The 11,528-nt window shown below is 50.5% G+C and overlaps 1 protein-coding gene across 1 annotated transcript in view; it reads left to right on the forward strand.

Annotated features, from left to right (window-relative positions):
* The window catches only part of KIF5A (kinesin family member 5A), a 91,089-nt gene that overhangs the window by 65,227 nt on the left and 14,334 nt on the right, over positions 1–11,528 (forward strand). The window contains exons 18-22 of the mRNA XM_015421660.1: positions 651–763; positions 2,161–2,262; positions 4,767–4,827; positions 4,918–4,989; positions 6,624–6,728. Of these exons, the coding sequence (XP_015277146.1) occupies positions 651–763; positions 2,161–2,262; positions 4,767–4,827; positions 4,918–4,989; positions 6,624–6,728 (453 nt within the window). The remainder of the gene's footprint in view (positions 1–650; positions 764–2,160; positions 2,263–4,766; positions 4,828–4,917; positions 4,990–6,623; positions 6,729–11,528) is intronic.

Raw genomic sequence — 11,528 nt, forward strand, 5'->3', positions numbered from 1 at the left:
GGCTCGGAACCCTCCCAGCGTGTTGTAGTTCCTCACCGCCATGGCAACCATTGTATGACACTATCACCTTCCATGGCAGCCAACCCACTGCCCTTTCTCAGGCTCCCAGAACTGCCCACAAGCTCAGCAGGGATGAGAACCCCTCTCCTAGGGGTAATATCATGGAGCCCTGGGAGGAGAACCAACAAAACGGTGGTGTTGGGGAGATAAATATGTAGAGCTCTTGAAGGGAACTTAGGTGCAGCAGGTGGAGAGGATCCATGTGATATATGAATATAGGAAGCTGCCTCAGGACAGACTGTTGGTCCACGTGGCCCAGGAGTGCCTACTCCAACTGGTAGTGGCTCTCCAGGGTCTCAGACCAAGGCCTTCCCCAGCCAAACAATTGAAATCCTTTCTTAGGCAAAGATGCTGGTGGACCTTCTGCATGCAAACCATGTACTCTGCTTCATCCTGGGGCAGTGATGCTCTGGATTCTTGGTGCTTGGGGGGCAGCAGTGGGAGGGCTTCTGGAGCTCTCGCCCCACTGGTGGACCTCCTGATGCCACCTGGGTTTTGGCCACTGTGTGACACAGAGTGTTGGATTGGATGGGCCGTTGGCCTGATCCAACATGGCTTCACTTACGTCCTTATGTTCATCCTTGTCCCAGCAGAAGGCCCTGGAAGTACAACTGGAGAGTCACCGCGAGGCCCACCACAAGCAGCTGGCGCGGCTGCGAGACGAGATCAACCAGAAGCAGAAAATCATTGATGAGCTGAAGGAGTGAGTCATCCAGAGGGCGGGCCAAGTCACTTCCATGCGTGGGATGAGACTCACCACCCGGGCAGGCCCGTGTCTTGCATGTTGGGTATTTGGGAGGCTGGGCTTTACTGGCAGTGGTTTCCTTGACCCGTGGGCACGACGCCATTGCAGATGAGCTTTGAGGCGAGGCTGGAGAGCCAGGGCTTACGTGAGAAGGAGAGGCCAACTCCAGTCATGCTGCTAAGTTGGAGTGAGAACCAGGAAGCAACGGTGAGGCTAGAAGTGAAGCCAGAGCTACTCCTGGGCAAACGACGAGCCCCTGTGGCTCAACGACTGTTGTATTATGTGGGAGACAAGCAGACTGGCAAGCTGATGCAGCCCAGGAGCATCCCCGGGTGCTCCCAAAGCCACTGGGAACGCTCAGCTCAGACACATCACCTTGCACATCACTCCACCTGTGCTGCCAAGTCGAAGCTACGGCTTCTCCGCGGGAACCCGGTTGGTGGCGGTGTGGAAGGGGACGGTGTGTGAGCTGATGCCCATTGTCACTGCTCTAGTTCACCAGTGGCACCCCCGGGGGCAGCAACCCACAGGGAACATTCCTGGTAAGTCAAAGGGGCCCAGCCACTCCTGGAGGTGATCCTTTGTCTTCGACTGATCAGGCCTTGTGTGGCATGTCTTTGCACGTTCTATGGCCTGTGTGATTTCTGTGCTGCGAATGCAACGCTTTTCCATTTCCCTTCCCTTCCCTTCCTTTCCTTCTCCTCTCCCACAGGTCAGGACATACGTATACTGCAAACATAAACTAATTTCACTGTCCTGGAGATTGGGGATCTCTCGAGGGTGCTGGGGTCCACAAAAACAACCCCCCCCCTCCATTCCCCATAGTTTCCTAGAGGAAACCAGAATGGCTAATCCAGTTTAAAACACTGCCGGAAAGGAGCCTGTGTTCACAACTGGCCGCTGGTAGTCCCGGGAGTGCTGAGTATGTGTCGGACAGCTTCCTAGAGACATTGGTTTGCATCCTGAGCCTGGCTTCGTCTTTCTTTTTTTTTGCAATGCAGGGGCAGTCCTCTGTTACGGAGCACAGAAGGTTTTGATTATGCGAGATCAATGATTTTCAGTGAGCCGGGAAGCTTCGCAACAGAGGGCCTCCTCTGCGAGGGACAAAGGGGGGGCGGGGTGCAGACGGAAGCAACGCTTAGGACCCAGGCCGATATCCCTGGATGCGGGGGAGAGATCTCTCAAGCGCCGTGGGGGCATGGCTTTTTGGTTGTCCTGTCTTGAACACTGATGTTTGCTTCCCGTGTCAATCTTACACTCAGGTCTAAAGCTGGTGAGGAAGGCTGGCGGGCAGTTGGCATGTTTTCCATCTCTATGTTAGCATCTCTGTCTCTCCGTATTCTATCCCTGCGCAGCTTGAACCAGAAGTTAGAGCTGGAGCTGGAGAAGCTTCGGGCCGACTATGAGAAGCTCAAGAGCGAGGAGCTGGAGAAGTCCCAGAAGCTGCAGGAGCTGACGTGAGAGACCCCCTTTCCTTCCCTTTCCTTCCCCAGCCCCGCTTTTAGCCGGGTGGTGCTCTGGGGAAAATCACAAGAGGCGGGAGTCACATCTGGGAATGGGCTTCTGCATGTAGCTCGCCAATGCCACTGTCTGAGGATTGTTTTGCAAAGTTGTAGACTTTCAGATTTATTTTTAAGCACACACCTGAAAAGGGTGGTATGTGAATGAGACACCCACATGATTGGAAATGTGTGTGTTTATACAACAACACTCATCATAGATCCCGACTTGGCTGCAACTCCCTGTGGAGTGTATACTTGGTGGCAAGCCTGGGTTCCAATCTCTCCCTGGCTTAGCCTGCCTCACAGGATCGTTGTGAGGATAAAAAATTGTCAAGGGATATCCTTGCGTATGGAGCCCTGAGTTCCTTAGAACTTCCGTCAGGGTGGAGAAAAGTTTAATAGATACCCCACAACGGGCCTAACCTCAAAGAAGTTGCAATTCTTAGCTATTTCAAATAAAGTGTGACTGAGGCCATAATACATGCTACATTTGACATGTGTCATGACAGAGATGGAGAAGGAGATTGGATTTATACCCCACCCTTCACTACCCGAAGGAGTCTCAGCGTGGTTTACAATCCCTTTCCCTCCCACAACAGACACCCTGTGAGGTAGGCCGGGCTGAGAGAGCTCTGAGAGAACTGCTCGTGAGAGAACAGCTCTGAAAGAACTTGTAACTGACCCAGGGTCACACCAGCAGCTGCATGTGCAGGAGTGGGGAATCACACCCGGTTCTCCCAGATTAGAGTCCCACGCTCCTAACCACTACACCAAACTGTCCCTGCCTGGCCTTGACTCATAGTCAAACATTAAAGGGGGACTAACCTTTTCATCACTCTGCACTGCTCCAAACACTGTGAGAGGGAAGGAGGAGATTCATACTTCTTTCACATGCTATTTTTACCAGTGGAAATGGCTTTGTGCGGAGGGGAGGGGCTGTTTCCCCTTCCTCTGGCTCCACATACCCTGGGAAAGAACAGCAGAGGAAAGGACAAATAGCCCTCCATGGAGGACATTTCCACTGGTGAAAACAGCTCAGGCTGGAAACACAAAGCTCCTGCTTCTCCTTCTCAGCTTTCAGAGCTGTGAGGGACAATGAAGACATTTTAAGAGGTTTTTAAAGGTTAGTATTGCTCTAATGTTTGACTACGAATTAAGAACATAGGAGCCATGCTGGATCAGACCAAAGGCCCATCAAGTCCAGCATTCAGTTCACACAGTGGCCAACAGGGTTGCCAGCCTCCAGGTGGGACCTGGAGACCGCCTGGAATTAATTGGTTTCCAGGTGACGCAGATCAATCCCCCTGGGAAAATGGCCGCTCTGGAAGGCAGATTCCATAGCAATATATTACTGCATTGAGGTCCCACCCCTCCCCAAACTCCTGTTCTGCTCTAATGTTTGACTACGAATTAAGTACATAGGAGCCATGCTGGACCAGACCAAAGGCCCATCAAGTCCAGCATTCTGTTCACAAAGTGGCCAAAAGGGTTGCCAGCCTCCAGGTGGGACCTGGAAACCGCCTGGAATTAAGTGGTCTCCAGGTGACGCAGATCAATCCCCCTGGGGAAAATGGCTGCCCTGGAAGGCAGATTCCATAGCAATATACTACTACATTGAGGTCCCACCCCTCCCCAAACTCCTCTCTTCTTGGGGTCCACCCCCAATTTCTCACAGGTATTTCCCAAACCTCTTGGCCAACCAGTTCCTCTAGGAAGTTCACAAACAGGAAGACAAAACTGCAATAGCAGTATCCTTCCTGTGCTCTCCAGCAACTGATTTAAAGAGGCATACCACCTCTGGTACTGGAGGAAGTAGATATCCATCCATCATGATTAGTATGTGTCCACTCCTCTTCTAAAGTCTTATAAGTTGGTGCTCGTGACAGCGTCCTGTGGCAACGAATCCAACAGACAGGGTTGCCAATCCCCAATGGGGGCAGGGGTTCTGGGGCCCGAATCCACTGCCGGCCAGCTGGCTAGCAGGGGAGCCCTGCCCCGGAAGAGTCCCGGTGAGCCTGACGTGCCAGGTGCGATGATGTCACCCGGAAGTGACATCATCACATGGGGCACGTTGTTCGGGGGACTCTCTAGCATTCGGGTAACCACAGAGTTACCCAATGGTGACCATAGAGGTTTTACCTGAATACTGGAGTGTCCCCCAAACAATGTGCCCGGCGTGATGATGTCACTTCCAGGTGATGTCATCATGGTGCGCACACCAGAAGATTCCCAGAGCTGGCCTGGAGCCCCCCCACCAGGATGAAGGTAAGACCTGGCAGCCCTGCCAACAAATTATGCAGTGTGTGAAGAAATACTTTATTTTGTCTGTCCCGAATCTCTCTCTCTTGGATCAGGCCCCCGGGTCTTCCTGACACATATCAAACATAACATGAATGTTGGCCCTGGACATATTCACCCCTTCTCCCAGTCTTGACCACTCTCACCTTTCTGCTTCTCAGATTTCTGTACGAGCGGCATGAGCAGTCCAAGCAGGACCTCAAAGGGCTGGAGGAGACTGTGGTAAGTATCTAAGATGCCCTTGACAGAGGAGAGGCTAAAGGTCACAGTGATCTTGTCTCATCCGGGCCTTTCTTTTTGCGCTCCCTCCAGGCCCGTGAACTCCAGACCCTCCACAACCTTCGCAAGCTGTTCGTTCAAGACGTCACGACTCGAGTTAAGAAAGTAGGTGCTTCTCTAAATTCCTGAGCCCCCAATAATAACTACTGGATCTAATTGTAAACTGACTGCTCCCCAGCCCCTGCCCCCGCCCCCTCCCCGGTGTGAATGACAAAAGCTGCAAAACCAGGCCACTAGCAAATACGGTAGTGGACTCTGGTCTGTTGAGGACTAAATATGCTCCAGCAGAAGATGGAATGTTAAGAACAGCTAAGAGTCAGATCATGGGGGGGGGGGAAGAGGGGTTGGGAAATTAGCCTGCTCAAGACCCCGAGAGTTTATAGAATCCTGGCAGGGGAGGTTTTGCAGGGTGGAGTTGGATTTCCAAATTGTCCCTGACCCACAAATCCTCATAGGCTCCCAATTTGCAGTGACAGTAATTAGCCTCTGAATAGCACTTCAGAATAGTCAAACCATGTCACTTGTATTATCTCTGTAACCCTTATAACAGCAACGTTAGGTCAAGAGAATTATCCCTGTGTTGCTGATGAGGGTGAGAGACGCTGAGCTTCAGGATTGATGGTCTATCCCCCTAGTAAATCTACAATAGTGGAAAGGTTTGACCTTGGGTGGCTTTCTAGTCCACAACTCTTGTTTCTTATAAGGGCCAAGCTACATGTTACATTGGAGATCCGTTAATGGATACTAGTCTGACTTTAAAAATAGCCACAAGCGTTCTGATTTGGATTGGAGCTGTGGTTCCCGCACTGCTTTCCGAATCATAACTTCTGTCTTTCCACTTGGTTGTGGAAATGAAGTGTAGTGTTTTAAACGCATGGAGAAACCACTGAGACCGATGTAGTGCTCAGCATGGTTTACTGGTACACAACAAAAGACAAAGACAAAGGGCCGGCTGGCCAACTATATACATACCTGGGGACACACCCCTAGGTCCCGTTGGTGGGTTTAAATCTCCCGCCACGGTCCCATTGGTCCCCCAGTGGAGAGACCAGGAGCCTAGTCCCCATTGTTACTCCAGATCCAAGCTCTGGAGTGTTCGCTGACCTCTGGTGGCGGTCAGCGGACACAACAGAAAACAAGACAGTCAAAAAGAGGGAGACTCCCCCCCCCCCAATCTAATGCCCCTGGGTCCTCATTTTGGGGAAATGATGCATGGCAGGGGGAGGTACCTGTTCTTCCACCGTGCCACAGCTATGATCCATATTGCCCCCTTCCCCAAATCAACTAGGGAAACTATGTAGAGGTGTGTGTTGGGGGCGGGAATTCTCTCTCCCCTTCCACCATCATGCGGCCCTGATTCATATAGGTCCCTCCCAGTGCTTTTTTTGTAAAAAAAAAAGTCCTGATATTCATATCTAAGATTGCATCGACTTTCATCAATTCCCCCCTCAGGACTTGGGAGAGCCCTTTCTCAGTACTGGTGAGTACCATCCCAAAAAAGCCGTGATTCCTCCTAACTGAGCATATTGAAAACAAACCAGGGTTTCATGTTATGTCTTAACCAAGCAGAAGCCTCCTTGTTAGGTTTGGGTAGCCCGAATCAAGGAAGACACTCAACGGTTTCATTGCTCACCGATAGAAGTTAGGCCCTTGCTGTGAGCCCGCAGCCTCCTGGGTACATGCCTTCACTCCTTGGCGTCTCCTTTCCGGACATAAAAGTTTCTGTACTTCCTTTCCAGAGCGCGGAGTTGGAACCCGAGGATAGCGGGGGGGCTCATTCCCAGAAACAGAAGATTTCCTTTCTTGAGAACAACCTGGAACAGCTTACAAAAGTTCACAAACAGGTTAGTGGAGGGAAAAGAGTCAGATTGTCAGACAAGCAGAGTGAAGAACTTCAGGGACCGGGGGTGGGGTTGGGGGGCAGGAGCGGCGTGGGCCGGGGTCAGGTAGCTGGTGAGTTCAGCCCTACCCCCTCCCTCTTTACACTTGTTCCTCTGCGGGTGGGGAGCTTCTTCCCCCTCCCCCATTTTGCACTGTCTCTGTGTCTTGCAGCAGCTTTGAATGTTGGTTCATGATGTCGTCCTCTTTGCTGTGCCCACTGCCAGGACTTCTCCACCCATCCAAGTCCAGCCTGGCATGAAACACTGTACCAGCATGACCCATGCGCTCCATGCTTGCTAGCTGCCCCATTCTTGAATCAAACCTCACTTTCCCTGGAACCATTTTAATGTCATATTTGCTTAGATCCTTTTCCTCTTACCCTTCCGCTAGATGGAGACCACACCCAGTCAGACTGAGAGCCCCTAAAAGCATCATAGGGGAAGGGAAGGCCGCATGGTATGGCCTAATCTTGGCGGATCGCGGAAGCTAAGCAGGGTCGGTACTTGGATGGGAGATCACCAATGAAGGCTCTGCGGAGGAAGGCCATGGCAAACCACCTCTGCTCCTCACTTGCCTTGAAAAGCCCCTTACTAGGGTCACCATAAGTTGGTTGTGACATGATGGTATGTACATGGTACATAAAATCGTGACAGACTTCTAGCCTGTGGTGACATCTCTTGCCAGACAGTCTTTCTGGCATTGCAGGACTTGGGCAGAGCAAGGTGTTTGGGGTCTAAGAGGGATGGGCCACATGCTGCTTCTAGCCTGTTGTTTTGGTCACTACCCCTATATAGGATGGGTGATGCTAATACCATTCCCGGAACTGGTGCATCATACCACTCTGTTCCTGGAAGTTAGAGCAAGATCCTTAATATGAGAGCAATTAGGAATGAGGCACATAAAGCAAAAGGCATCAAGCATTCCATTTAAAACAAAAAGACGCAGATCAATACAGCGAAGCTTTATGGAGAGCTTTATGAGCCCTCGTTCGATATGGACTGTGTCCTTGAAGGAGCAGATAGCTCACTTCACGGGCATTAAAATGTGCGTTCTGTGGAATTTTATTGAACCAATAGCCTAAAGAGACATTATGTTTTTCTCCGGGTCCTCCCTGATCTGCACAGTCAAAGATGTATTGTGAGTTCTATGCTGGGAATTTAATACCAGGCATAAGTGGGCCCAGTTTGGATTGGGACCATGGTGTGCAGGTAGACAGGGCTTCATCCTTCCCTCCCCACAATATCATTTTTCCAACCTGGAATGTCCCTGAAATGGCTGCTACTTCCCTCTTTGGGGGGGGGGGTTCCATGTGCCCTGATAGGATACACTTAAAACAAAAAGACGCAGATCAATACAGCGAAGCTTTATGGAGAGCTTTATGAGCCCTCGTTCGATATGGACTGTGTCCTTGAAGGAGCAGATAGCTCACTTCACGGGCATTAAAATGTGCGTTCTGTGGAATTTTATTGAACCAATAGCCTAAAGAGACATTATGTTTTTCTCCGGGTCCTCCCTGATCTGCACAGTCAAAGATGTATTGTGAGTTCTGTGCTGGGAATTTAATACCAGGCATTAAGTGGGCCCAGTTTGGATTGGGACCATGGTGTGCAGGTAGACAGGGCTTCATCCTTCCCTCCCCACAATATCATTTTTCCAACCTGGAATGTCCCTGAAGTGGCTGCTACTTCCCTCTTTGGGGGGGGGGGTTCCATGTGCCCTGATAGGATACACTTATTTCTCCAGTGAGGGTGCCCCTGCCACCTGAGGCTAGATGGGTATCAACCTGAGAAAGGGCCTCCTCTGTCATGGCACTGAAACTGTGGAACTCCCTCTCCAGGGAGATCTCTCTCTGTCTCTGTCTCTCTCTCTCTTCTTGTCTTCTGCCAGTGGGTGAATATTCTTCTTTTGTTTGGCACTCCCCTAATAACACTGATTGGCCCTCCTCCCTGGTTTTGGTGGTGGTGGTGTGTGTGTATATTTATTAAATTATTTTATATATACTTTATATGTTGTTTTAGTGTTTCGATGTTCGCTGCCCTGGGGACCTTAGTTGGAAGGGAAGGTGGCATAGAAATGTTTTAGATAAATAAATAGCATCACCAGGGCAGTTTCAGATTGGGAAAAAGAGCATGAAGGGGAATTCTTAAGCCCCCCTCTCCTCACGCACTGTGATCCCAATCCACACTGGGCCTATGTGTGCCTGGGATTCCCAGCACAGATATAGGGTTGCCAGAACTCTGGTCCGGGTTGGGGTTCCCCCACATTTGTGGGCTCTGCCCCACCGCTGGCCAGTGGGGGGGAACCCAATGCCTCAAAATGTGGTGTGATGACATCATCCGGAAGTGACATCATCGTGGAGACGACATCGTACGGCGACACTCTAGTTTTTGGGCAAAACTCTATGGTAAAATCAGGCACAAACCATAGAGTTTTGCCCCAAAATTAGAGTGTCGTTAGAGCAACATTGGCAGTGCAGTGATGTCACTTCTGGGTGATGTCATTGTGTTGTGTGCGCAGACACTCCCAGGAAGAACGGTCGATCAACCCGCTGGCAGATGGGTAGGACCTGGCAAACCTAGCACAGAGCGCTAAATACACCTTTGATCGAAGGATCCAGGGAAAACATAACATGCAGTTAGGTTCTAAAGCTGTGCATTCTGTAGAATGTCCTCAGTAAGGAGATCTGCAGAGGGGTGGGGAAGGGTCATAAGGAACTGAGGAGGGGGGAGCTGATGGAGGGGCTTTCTATTTACAGCCTTCATGTTTGAGTTTTAAGGGGGCGGTAAATATTGTGATGTGGTGGCTCAAGTGGTTAAGATGCTGAACTGCAGACGGGAAGGTCTGTAGTTCAGCAGTTTGAGACCTGAGTGCTGCCTGATGGAGTGAGCTCCCGTCTATGGTCCCAGCTCCTGCCAACCTAGCAGTTTGAAAGCAAGAAATTGCAAGTAGATAAATAGGTACCGCTTTGGTGGGAAGGTAACAGCATTCCGTGCGCCTCGGCGTCTAGTCATGCCGGCCACATGACCACAGAAATGTCTTTGGACAGCGCTGGCTCTTCGGCTCGGAAATGGAGATGAGCACCGCATCCCTAGCGTCAGATTCGACTGGCTTTTGAGCAGAGGAAACCTTTACCTTTACTAAACATTGTGAGGGTAACATAGCGATATGGCGGAAGTACTGTGGCGGCGCTGGGGAACTCCACTACTTTTCAATTCTGAAGGGCAGCAGGGGCCCAGTTTAGATCAAAGCCACAGTGTAGTGGAGGAGGGGCTTCAGCCCCCCCCCCCACTCCATTTTCTGAAGCTGTTTTTTGCCCCGCTGGGGTGCTATGTGTGCTGTATTCAGTTCAGACCCAGGAGGATCAGGGTTGTCTTCTACAATCATCTGGGAGAACAATTTCAGGTTTGCCCACTCGTCCGCCAAATAACAGGTGATTGGCACTGACATGATGATGATCTCTCCAGTGGCATTTTCTCTCCTAAAGCGAACCAGGCCTACTGCAGCAAATCCAGCATTCTGGTTTTGATATTGGTCTTTTCCTCGAAAACAAAGTACTCCTGCACATCCCCTCTCCTTGAATGTAAACCCTCATCTGTCTGTCTTGAGGTGCTTAGAGAGGTCCCATTGGTAGGGTTGCCAGCTCCAGCTTGGGAAATTCCTGGAGATTTGAGGGCTGTGCCTAGGGAGAGCGGAGTTTTGGAGAGCAGGTAGCTCAGGGGGGAAGTGATGTCACTCCAGGACTTCCATTTTGATCTCTGTGGTCTGGAGGCCAATGATAAGTGACCTGGAGTTATCCCAGAACTGTAACCCTTAGCGGTCCTAATGAAGTTTTTTGTCTGAAAATCTGGAGGATATGAATGCACTTGAAGGGTATTTGCTAGCACGGGGCAAGGAAGCGAAGAGGTGTTGGTGTATTGAAAGCGGATTAAATACAATTTATTTATTTAGACAGCATGTATGCTGCTTTAAGACACACCACAAAATAAAGACCATATAATAAAATCATTAAAAAAACAATAAGCTGAAAAGTGAAGTTCTCAGATGCGATCAGAGCTTTGCACTGTGGTCAGTGTCCCCTTTGGCTGTCCATTTGCGTGAGTTAGCAAAATGGTAGGATTACTAATCCCTCCCAGCCTGGGCACATGTCTTCCTTAGTGTCCACCCACAGCACGCTGGTACACATCTCCCTTCTGCTATCCTAGCCCTATCCTAGGTCTTGGCAGACAATGCCAAATAACTTTGCACATGTGATCTGGTAGGATTTTGTGGCTGGTGGCCCAGGCTAACCCGGTCTCATGAGATCTCAAAAGCTAAGCAGGGTCAGCCTTGGCCAGTATTTCGATGGGAGACCAACAAGGAATACCAGGGTTGTGAAGCAGAGGGAGGCAATGGCAAACCACCTCTGAATGCCTCTCGCCTTGAAAACCCTATGGAGTCACCGTAAGTCAACTGTGACTTGATGGCACTTTCCACCACCACACACTGGGGAACAGAGGAGGTGGTTAAACTGTCATTAATGAGATGCAGATGCATCTTGGCAGGGGTCATTTCATAGAAAAAGAGGTGCAGGAGCTCATTAGCATAACTTATTTGCATATGCCACACCCCCTGACATCACCGGAAGTGTGTCAGAAGGCAACACCCACCGCTCAGGCTCCACTGGAGAGGAGAGAGAGCTTGTACCTGAATAAAACTTGGTCTTAAAGGTGCCACTGGACTGTTTTGGATTGCTAGCTATCGGGGGGGGGGGGTGGGGAGATCTG

The sequence above is a fragment of the Gekko japonicus genome, unplaced genomic scaffold (assembly GCF_001447785.1).
Source record: "Gekko japonicus isolate JY-2015 unplaced genomic scaffold, Gekko_japonicus_V1.1 scaffold2398, whole genome shotgun sequence".
NCBI lineage: Eukaryota > Metazoa > Chordata > Lepidosauria > Squamata > Gekkonidae > Gekko > Gekko japonicus.